This window comes from Meles meles, chromosome 14 (genome assembly GCF_922984935.1).
Source record: "Meles meles chromosome 14, mMelMel3.1 paternal haplotype, whole genome shotgun sequence".
Taxonomy (NCBI): Eukaryota; Metazoa; Chordata; class Mammalia; order Carnivora; family Mustelidae; genus Meles; species Meles meles.
The window spans coordinates 84237544-84247966 of NC_060079.1; the positions used below are offsets into that span (position 1 = coordinate 84237544).

A 10423-nucleotide genomic window follows, 5' to 3' on the forward strand; every position below is an offset into this window, starting at 1 on the left:
AAACATAAATCACTTTAGGTAAGTAAATTAAATAAATTAATTAAATAAACTGTGCCCCTCGATCCTCTTAAGACACAAAACAGAACAAAACAAAAAGGCATTGTATTTGCTAGGACTACTCTTTACCATGTGAGCAGTACAACTAAGTATCGTAATTCGTAATTCGGGGGACTCAAACTATCACCTGTAGGTAGGCTGAAAGTGTTAAACTATAAAAATGTACAGAACAGACATCAAAAAGCAATTTACCAATTAGCTTCCCAGCAAAACTGGCAATTTCTCCAGATGTTAAAACTAAGTAACCACTAAGTAAGCACATATACAATGGATTCTTTGTGCTCTGACTCCAGGCCAAAGACAGAATTTTAAGAATCGCTTTTGGCTAGGTGGCTCAGGCTAAATATTTCTTCTAAAAAACATCTGAAGGTTCAGGCAAGGGAAATCACCATAGTGCAGGGTCTCGAGGGAGTGGCTCTCATAGTGAGAAGGAAAACCAGCCCGGCACTCGAGGCCAGGCTCAGTCACACTTGGTGGAAAAGAGACACTCGAGGGTCCTGTAACCAAGGACAGAATTGTAAATAAAAGGTTCTTATTTTAGAAAGACACCTATTAAAAAAAGGATACAGATAAATATTTATTGGCTCAAAGGATTAAGCTAGTCATTGAAATGAAGAGAGCTAATATGTAGTAGTAAAATGTTCAGGACCAATTAGACTATTGTTTAGAAAAATAAGTCATTAAAAAGGTCAATTTCTAATTATTATTTCAACAAATGACAAGCGATTTAATTATTGATCTTATATGACATTATTTCATAATCAAAGCTTCTGTTATTAAAATTAAAGATCTGAGTTTTTAATTTAAACACAGCTAAAAAAATGCACATATAACTTCACTTTGAAGCAATCCATTGAGAATCATCTCAAATTGCATAATACATACTCGTATTCTCCAGCGTTTTTACATTACCTGACGTCAGAGCTATAGGAAATCACGAGGTGCCCTGCAACGTAACAGTTAACACAGGGCGTACTTAAGTACCGGATTTCTATGGAAATAAAAGATCCAAGCCCAAACTAATGACTGAACAATGTAATACTTAAATGAAACAGAAGCTAAGATCCGAGGAGCCGAAGACGGCCCCTGGCACTGAGCATGGCATTAGTTAGGCTACATATGGTTTGCTACCAGGATCCGTTTTCAGTGACTCTGTTGTAACAGAGTCAAAACAATGCAGTGGAAACCAAAGGGTTAAACTAGGTTAGTTCTGGGGCTTTACTTCTCCCAAAGTCTAGATTTTCACATTTCCAATCAGAATAGCGTGGTCTGTAATTAATCTTTAAGAAATATTCAAGACACTCAAAACAGAAAAGCTGACGTCATAGTTACTCAGGTTATCACAGCTCTAGAGCTTACATCAACATTTAAGGGTAAAAACCGCATCCACTGTGTTAATGCCGTGAACTGCAGGAGAAAAATGTTTACAATATCAATCTTTCAGATAAAGTTAATACAAACGAATTTAATACCTAAAATAAACGTTCAACGCCACGGCTAGCTAGTGACTTCTGCGCAGAGGCCCACGTCTTTAAACTAACGCACTGAAGCATTAACACTCTTCCATCGGGCCACGCACAACGAGCTCCCGTAAACTGGGTAAAACGAGACCATAATAATGTCACCGGCCTCAAGGGCTCAGAGGGAGTCTGACGTCTCTAATGTATCTGGCTCTGTTTTACAAGTAGCGATAAATCATTAAGAGTCAAAATCGGCTCTAAAACGTAGGGTTCTCACATCTGCTAGGAGATGAGAGAATCGCAACTCAGTGAAGCTAACTGTCTGCCAGGCGGGGGCCAGAGAGGCCGACAAGATATGCTCATCCAGCGCAAGGGCCTCGCTTCCAAACGAACACTGGCAAGAGTAAGTCTGACGACTTGCCCGCGGTGACACAACTAGTTAGTGGCCGAGTCAACAGTGCCAGGTTCCGCCGTACTTAGCTCACTGCTCTCTCCCTCGTCGCACGCTGTCGCGGCAACAAGCCCGGGGTGCTGAGAAGCAGCTCCCCCCGCCAGCCGTCAGCCCGCACCAGAGCCCGCACCAGAGCCTGCACCCGCGCCAGCGGACCTACCATGCGGGGCTGTCCCGCTAACGGAGACACCGGGGGAGGGCTGCCGCTTGCTCAGGACGAGCCGCCTGTGAGCACAGCGCCCCGACCGCGTCTCTGCGGGACGGATACGCGAAGGCACTTACTCGATGTGGGCCCCGTTGGCCACCAGGGCACTGACGCAGTCCAGGCTCCCGGAGCGAGCCGCCTTGTGAATGGGGGTCTCGCCCTCACAGTCCTGCAACAACAGAAGGACACACCGCATCAGATCCAACAGGAGTCGGACGTTTTCAAGTAAGATAACGGACACAGACCGAGTACCTCATCCGTCCTGGAGACCAAACACCACGCAAGTCAGATCTGACGTGGCGAGAGACACGGGGCAGAAAATCAACGTCGGCCACAGAAGGGGCGCGTTCTTCTGAATCCCAGCGTCAAGACTGAAGAGTCATGGGGCCTCTCCAGCGGGGACAGCACGGACACGCCACAGGGAAGGCGGGAAATCATCTTACGGTGGCTCTCAGCACAAATGAGTTGTAGACAAAACCCAGAACAACGATCCTCTAATAGGTTAAAAAAGGGAACCGAGGGCGCCTGGGTGGCTCAGTGGGTTAAAGCCTCTGCCTTCGGCTCAGGTCACGATCTCAGGGTCCTGGGATCGAGTCCTGCATCGGGCTCTCTGCTCAGCAGGGAGTCTGCTTCCTCCTCTCTCTGCCTACTTGTGATCTCTCTCTGTCAAATAAATAAATAAAATCTTAAAAAAAAAAAAAGGAACCAAGGCCAAGGACCAGCACACACTATCCAGTGTCTGGTCTACCCACACGGGGTGCCCCCCCTGCACCTCACGTCCTAATTACGCCGACACTTTAGACAAGGAGGGTTGAGGTCAAGGGACCACGAATGAGGAGGAAGAGGACTTGGGGCCACACCCAGCCAGCGCCACCCAAAGACCCCAAGGAAGGCTGCAGCAAAGCGGTACTGATGCTCCGGAACACCGCGGGAGGGCAGGGCAGGCGAGCGGTGCTGGGAAGGACCGCAAAGACGGATTAGTTCGCGCTGTATGAGCAGGACAACGTCCGAAACACGCTGCCTGTCACAGGCGCTCTGGTTTGTAAGCAGGAGAGGGATGCAGCCACCAAGGAGGAAGTCGTTCCTGTCGGGAACACGGAGGCAGGACCTCCCGCCTGGCCCCGCAGCACCGCTCCCGAGTCATCACACCGCCCGGTCCCTGGAAGGCGAGCCCGGCAGCAGAGCAGCCCCCCCCCGGCCTGTAACAAAGTGCGGGGCAGCGGCCCGTGCACGGCACCGAGGACAGTTCCCTCATAAACCAGCACACCGGAGCTCGGGCAGGTCGCAGGGAGCCAGGCCAGGAGAAGCGAGCTAGCTGCTTCTCCAGCAGCCGTCACCTCACGCTCCAGCGCGCCGTGGACAGAAAGTGTGAGCCCCGACCGGACGTGCGCTCAGAGTAAGAATGAGCCCATTTCTGAAGAAACAAACAGAACTCCACGGGGCTACCCAGGGAGCCATCCAATGAATGAACTCAGATTCTTTTTTTAAGGCTTATTTATTTATTAGAGGGGGCGGTGAAAGCCAGAGAGCATGAGCGGGGAGAGGGGCAGAGGGAGAAACGGTGCCCCGTGGAGCAAGAAGCTGATGCGGGACCCGATCCCGGGACCCTGGGATATGACCTGAGCCGAAGGCAGACGCTCAACCGACTGGGCCCCCAGGTGCCCCTCAGCTTCTTAACAAAGCAAAGACCTACCCCATCCTCCCAAACAGGGGCAGAGGGGACAGGAGGAATATAACCAGGACATGTGACACTTGTACCCAAGAACCGCCAGGAGGAGTGGCGAGGACACTGACGGGAGCTGGCAGCGGCCTCCCCCGCCCCCCAGAAACAGAAAAGGGTTTTAAAGCTACCTTTGGAGCAAGAAAGGAACGTCAAAGTCTCTCTATCGCTTCAGGAAGACGGTGGGACAGTAAGAGAGGACAGAGGAGGAAACCAAACCTGCTCTCGCGCCCTCCAAGAACACCATCAGGCCGGGAGGGGAGGGACCAGCACCGAAAAACGCGGCCCAGACGGCGAGACCAGGAGCCGTTTCAATTACGCACTTCTCCAGCCCAGACAAGTCACATTCCAAAAATACCAACTATTTGGAGTGTGATTCCAGAACTGCTGCGGGCAAAGTGAGTAACAGGGGAAGCGAGTCTGAAGACGGGCAGGTCACCTTGAGCCGCGGCTACAGAAACGTACTTCTATTGGCTCCCAGAAGCTAGAGGAGGGAACAGTGTCCCCAAAACTCTAGAACTCTAGAATGGGAGTAAAGCGCTGATAGCTTGTAATCCTTGCGGGACTGTGGCCCGTGGGTCGTGGCCACAGACCCCCCGAGAATAAGTCACCTGGAGACGGACTTCCTTTCTCTGGGGGTAAACGGAGGCTCCAGGCGGCACAGGCCGTGTCTCAGCGACCCCTAGCGCCAGGTCTGGAGGCCGCAAACAGTCTCTGTCAGACCCGAGAACAACGAACTGATGGCATTAACCACTGGGCCAGAAGATGGAGACGGGAAGGTGGGTGGCAACTGAAACAGGAGAAGAAATGCCAGGGCAGGTCCAGAGAAACAGCACGCACGGAGACGGGTTTAGGAAATCCTGGATCGGGTTCTGGAACAGTCTGCGTGGGAGACGAGAAACCGTCCACCTCAGGCTGAGTCAACACTGGGGTGCGGGGAGCTAACACGAGGGCTGCTGTGACCTCCGAGGTCAGCGGGGGCCTGTCCCAGCAGGCCGGCCGCCACGCCCCACACTCGGAGACAGCTGACGCGCACACCGCAGCCGAGACCCTGTCGGCAGCCGAGACCCTGTCGGCAGCCGTGCCCGGGTGCCCAGTGACCCCGGGTGACAGCCTCGGATGCCAGAGGGCTTGGGGGTGCTGGGAGGGGTGAGGTCTGGGGACTCCTGTGCCCGGAGCAGAGTGCAGAGGGCCCTGCACGGACTACCCGGAGCGGCAGCCCCTGGTCCAGAGCAGAGACTGGGCTGCTGTCCCAGGGCACGTGAGAAAAAGCTTCTAGATTTAGATGCTCTGAAAGGCAGAACCACCAGAGCGGTACCGGGGGGCTCAGGAGGTGAAGTGTCTGCCTCGGGCTCAGGTCCTAATCTCAGGGTCCTGGGATGGAGCCCCGTGCGCCTGGGCTCAGCGGGGAATCGCTTCTCCCTCGGCTCCATCCCTCACTGCACCTGCTCATACTCTCTCTCAAACAAACAAATAAATCAATAAAATCTTTAAAAAAAAGAAAAAGAAAACCAACAGAATATTCTAAAGGTCCATATCCTCTATCCCTACCATTCGTGGGTCATCCCTACGTCGTCAACAAGCACACTGAGCGCAAGGACTTGCCCCAAGCCAGGGAGCAGAGTCAGGTGGGCACGGCACCCCGGGGGCCCCAGGCGCTCTGCTAGGAGGACGGGGCACAGAGGAGGCAGCGCCAGGAAGGGGCAGGTGGGGACGGGCGTGCCTGGCGCAGGGATGGCGTGGGGCCGACAGCCCGTAGCCCCGGAATTCACACACAGATCACGGTGACATGTGCCTGGCCCTGCCCTGCAGGTGGCCGCTGAGTGACCCGTCGGGGAGGGGGCCGGTCAGCAGCAAGGGGTCAATCTTGGGAAAGACGGCGAAGCAGAGAGGAAACACACGCTATTCTGCACAGGGCAGGCCCCTGAGGATTACTGAGAGGAGAGGGAAGAGGGAAGAGGGACGGCCTGAGGGCGCGGCCCTGCAGAGCCCAGGCACAAGCCCCTACACAAGTCCACCCTCGGGGCGGGGTCTCCTCGGGGCACACCGCCCACACATTCCCGAGTCATCCACACCCACACACGTGTCCACACAAGAGTCCCCAGGAAGTGAAACTCTCTCCTTGAGGTTTTTTCAGGGAAGTGAAAGCAACAGTGACCCGCCCGCGAGAAGCTGGCGCACGCCCGGGCCGCACTTCCACGCCAGGAGCTGCTGTGCTAAGCGAGGCAGGCACACGGCGGCCCGACCCTTCTGCCGGCATCCGGGCATCTCACGGCTGCGTGTGCAAGGGAAGCGGAGCCGCTGCGTGAGCAGGGGAGCCAGGAAATCTGGGCTCCGGGCCAGACGCCTTCAGTCCCCAGCAGGAACACAGGCAAACCACTTCAGGTCGCCGCGGGTCTCGCTAAGTCTCGGAACGGGCCAAAGGGCTCTTGGAGCCGAGAGCACGGCTGCGGAAGGGCCTCCTGGCCAAGAGTGAGTCCGTGCACACGAATCCCAGCTAGCCCAGAGGTTAACATATCAAACTCTAATTACGGCCTCTGTTTAAAACTCGACACCATGTAATTATAACTGGAAACAGAAAATAAAGACCACATTAGTCCTCGGCACGCCCTTACCGGTTTGTTAATGCTGGCTCCGGCGTGGATCAGCCAGAGGAGGCACTGGGGGTGTCCCCCGAAAGCAGCGATGTGGGCAGGGGTCTGCGCGTAGCGCGTAGTGGAAACGTCCAGCGTGGCCCCGGCTCTCACCAGCTGGATCAGGCACTCCAGCTGTGAAAACGGCAGGAGGGGGCGACTCGCGTCAGTGTCGTACACTTGCACAGGCTACCCCGACGGTTGGAAGTCTGTGATGAAGGTAAGTGGCATTTTTTTACCCAGCATTTTCTCTGCTTAAGGGAACAACAGAAGTCATTCCTTCCCAATACAAATTTTAAAAAAGCATTAAGAAAAAATATTTTTCCTTATTCTAGTTAAAAAAAAAAGTTGGTACACAGGAATAGAGAGTCAAAAATACTGATGCCACAGATGTTTAAACACTGTTTTTCCTACCACTGAAAAACCAAAGACTGAAATTCCAAGACTTCCATCAAAACTGGGTCTTGGAGCACCTGGGTGGCTCAGTGGGTTAAGCCTCTGCCTTCAGCTCAGGTCATGATCTCAGGGTCCTGGGATCGAGCCCCGCATCGGGCTCTCTGCTCCGCAGGGAGCCTGCTTCCTCCTCTCTCTCTGCCTGCCTCTCTGCCTACTTGTGATCTCTATCAAATAAATAAACAAAATGTTAAAAAAAACCCAAAACTGGGTCTTGCCACGTTCACGCGCCGTGCCACAGGACAAAACCAGTGACTGGTCGTTGAAAGCAGTGCAGACGCAGTGAACACCTCACAGGAAAGCCCGTTCTCGCCGCACACGAGGGCGCTCCGCGTACCTTTACACAGGCCACGTTCAAGGAGAGCTCTGCGGAGGCCTCCAGTTCCCACGTGCAGAGTGGGGGTGCACGGCCCCCACCCCTGGCCCTGAACACCCCCTGCCTGGGGAGAAAAAGGCGTACAGCACATCGACGCTGTGGCTGCCCAGGGGACCGAAGGGGACCATGCATGTGGTAAGATGACAGTCTGGAGCCAGGCACGGACGAGAAGCCGGCCTCCGGCTGGAGGAGCTCGGCACACTCTGCAAGTGCCCACTGCAGGACAGGAGCTGTCCCATGAGGCCCGCTGTCCGCAGACTGACAGGGCTCCAACCACGCGGCCTCCCACGGCTTGCGGCCCATTTCCCCTCCGGGGCAACAGTCCTCTTCCAGAGGACAGAGCATGGAGGTAGAACAGATGGCCACACCCTGATGTCACCCGGCATCTCTTATCCTTTCCACAATGCACGCCTTTCCTTGCAAGGGACAGGTCACCGCCCCCGGCGCTTGTGGGAGACGGACTGTGGCTCCAGGAGCACGCAGGTTCAGCGCCATCTCCAGCTTCAGGAATAGAATCTGGGAGGGACGGCTGATCCGGAGACACACCTTCTGTGTGCTTTTGCATATCGCCGTGACTCCTGTACTGGGGGGCAGTAAGTGCCCACGGTAAGGACAAGGCCAACGGTTGCAAGTCCAAAATAAATGACACGGGATCAAAATCAGGGGCTTGCCAAAGCCTACTTACTAGGAGCCAGCAAGAGCTCCCCAGACCTCGATCTGGTGCCCGTGGGCTTGCTTTAGGAAACTGGGGGACACTGCTCCGCACCACAGCTTGGAACAGCAAGTGGGACTAGACACTCTAAACAATGGCTCGCTCCCGTGAAGGGTCAGGCGAGGTGCGGCCGGCACATTCCAGGAACGCCTGGAAGACGGGAACGGTTCATGAGGGGCCCCACGCCAGCTGGGCTCCCGCCCAGGCCCCAGCACAGGGCAGGCCTCCCGCGGGTACAAACAGGGGAGCTGGGCCCCGGGTGGGAGGGGCTGTCCGAGACCTTGGAGCCCCACTCCAGGCCCAATCCCGAACAGCCTCCGGGGTGCCCACGGCTGACCCACTCCTGGTGACCCACAGAGGTAGACCCGCCACCCTGAATTCGCGGGGCTCGCCTTACTGTCGCACCGCACCCGGCAAGCGCGTTCACGCCGGTTGCGGCTCCAACCCCGGCGGGACCCGCGGGCCCCCGGCCGCGAACACCCAGAGGGAACACTGCAGTGAGGCTGCGAGCGCCGGGCCGCACCGTCCTGCCGCACCGTGTCGCGCTCCAAGGGAGGACCGAAGGCAAAGTGCGGGCCTGCCTGTCGGGAGGCTGTCAGCACGGGACCGCAGACGCTGGGTCGCCGCGACCTGGGGGACGAACACCCCGCCTCGGGGGCTGGGGGAGACCCCGGCCCTCTCCCGCGGCTTCCCGAGACACGCGGCCTCCCCGACTGAGCGCAGGGCAGCGGCGGCCAGGCAGCCCCTTCCTGCCGGCGCCGCGGCCGCACGGTCCCCCAGGGCGCGCACTGCGCTCGGAGCCGCGGGGGCCGCTGGGAACGGCCGCCCGAGGAGGACCGCGCTCCCGAAGCCCGTCGGCCCTGAATCCCGCACTCCTCAGACGCGGCAGCCTGCACGCGAGGGCCGCCCGACTCCGGCCGCGGCCGCTCCCCCGCCCGCAGCGCCCCGCCTCGCACCCGCCGCCGCCCCGAGGGGCCACGCGTCCGCCCCGGGAGCCCGGCCGCCGCAGGCGCCACCCGCCTCGACCAGGGCCGGCGCACCCGCGGGGCCGGCGGTTTGAAACCTGCGCCGCCGCACATGCGCCCCGGGGCCCGCTTCCGCCCGGCGCTCCCGGCACGCCCCGCGCCCCCCGCGGGCCCCCCGGCCGTCCGCGTCGCCGCACATGCGCCCCGGGCCCCTCGCTCGGGGCGCCAGGGCCGCCGACCTCGCTTCCGCCCCGCGCTCCCGGCAGGCCCCGCGCCCCCCCGCGCCTCGGCCCCCGCCCTCCGCGGCCCCCCACGGGAAAGCCGCGGAAAATGGCGCCTTAAAGCGCCCGCGCCCACCTTGCCGAAGTGTGCGGCCCAGTGCACGGGCGTCCAGCCGTAGAAGGAGTCCTCGGCGGCCAGGTGGGCGCGCGGCGTCTGCTGCAACAGCGAGCAGAGCGCGGCAAGGTCCCCGTCGCGGCAGGCGCGGTGCAGCGGGAAGCGGAGCGACAGCAGCTCCTCGCTGGAGAAGCCCGCCTCCACGCCTGCGCCCGTTCCTGCCGTCGACATGGTCCGCCACCGGAGAGCTCGGGCTACGCCACCGAGAGGGAGAGGACGCGCGGTGAGCACCCGAGCGGCCGCCGCCGAAGCACAAAGGAGCGCGAGTGCCGCTGCCGCGTCCAGCCGGCTGGTGAGCGGAGCCGAGCGCAGCGCGCGCAAGGGGCGGGGCGGGGCGGGGCCTGCCGCGCGCCGGTCTCCGGCCGGCGCCCGTGGACGCCGGCTGCGGGCGGGGCCTAGAGCGTCGGGGGGCGGGGCCTGGGCCAGAGGCGGGGCCTAGCGGGGCCGGGGGGCCGGCGCCGGCGCCTGGAGTAGGAGGCGGGGTCTGGGCCAGAGCTCGGGCCTAGCGCGGCGGGGATGCGACGGACGCCTGGAGCGGGAGGCGGGGCCCGAGGCAGGAGGCGGGGCCCGGGCAGGAGGCGGGGCCGGGGCAGGAGGCGGGGCCCGGCCTAGGAGGCGGGCCGCAGCGCGGGGAGCCGCGGGAGCGGGGGAAGCTCGGGGATCCGGGGGATCCTGGAGCTGCGGCGCCCGACCCCGAGCCCAGCCAGTGGGGTGGGCTCTCGGCCGCGCGCGCCGTCCAGACCCCCGCCGCGCCCTGTCCCGACCGGCCCGCGGGGACGCTGCAGGGAGGCCGGAGTCCCGCCCGGCTCCGCCCTCGCGGGGCGCCTGCCTGTCGGGCGCGCGGCGGGAGCAGCCGGCCGGACGGGGGAGCATCCTCGGTCGGCGGCCGGAGGTCCGTCTTCTGTCGGACTTTCGGACGGGCAGCGTCGTCCGTGGAACCGGTCGTGCCCTGTCGAGGAAGAACCCGTCCGCGCGCGGGGGTTTCCTCCCGTGCG

At 59.6% G+C, this 10423-nt stretch overlaps 1 protein-coding gene across 6 annotated transcripts in view; it reads right to left on the minus strand.

Moving 5' to 3' along the window:
* Window positions 1-9734, minus strand: part of ANKRD10 (ankyrin repeat domain 10) — a 31916-nt gene extending 22182 nt beyond the window's left edge. For 2 of the 6 annotated variants that reach the window (XM_045978504.1, XM_045978505.1), the window contains exons 1-3: window positions 7317-7997; window positions 6509-6661; window positions 2251-2342 (exon numbers count right to left, since the gene is read on the minus strand). In XM_045978504.1, coding sequence (XP_045834460.1) covers window positions 2251-2342; window positions 6509-6661; window positions 7317-7700 — 629 coding nt within the window. In that variant the 5' untranslated portion in view covers window positions 7701-7997. The other 4 variants (XM_045978506.1, XM_045978508.1, XM_045978503.1 and 1 more) reach the window with 4 other exon arrangements.
* Window positions 9735-10423: the final 689 nt, after the last annotated feature.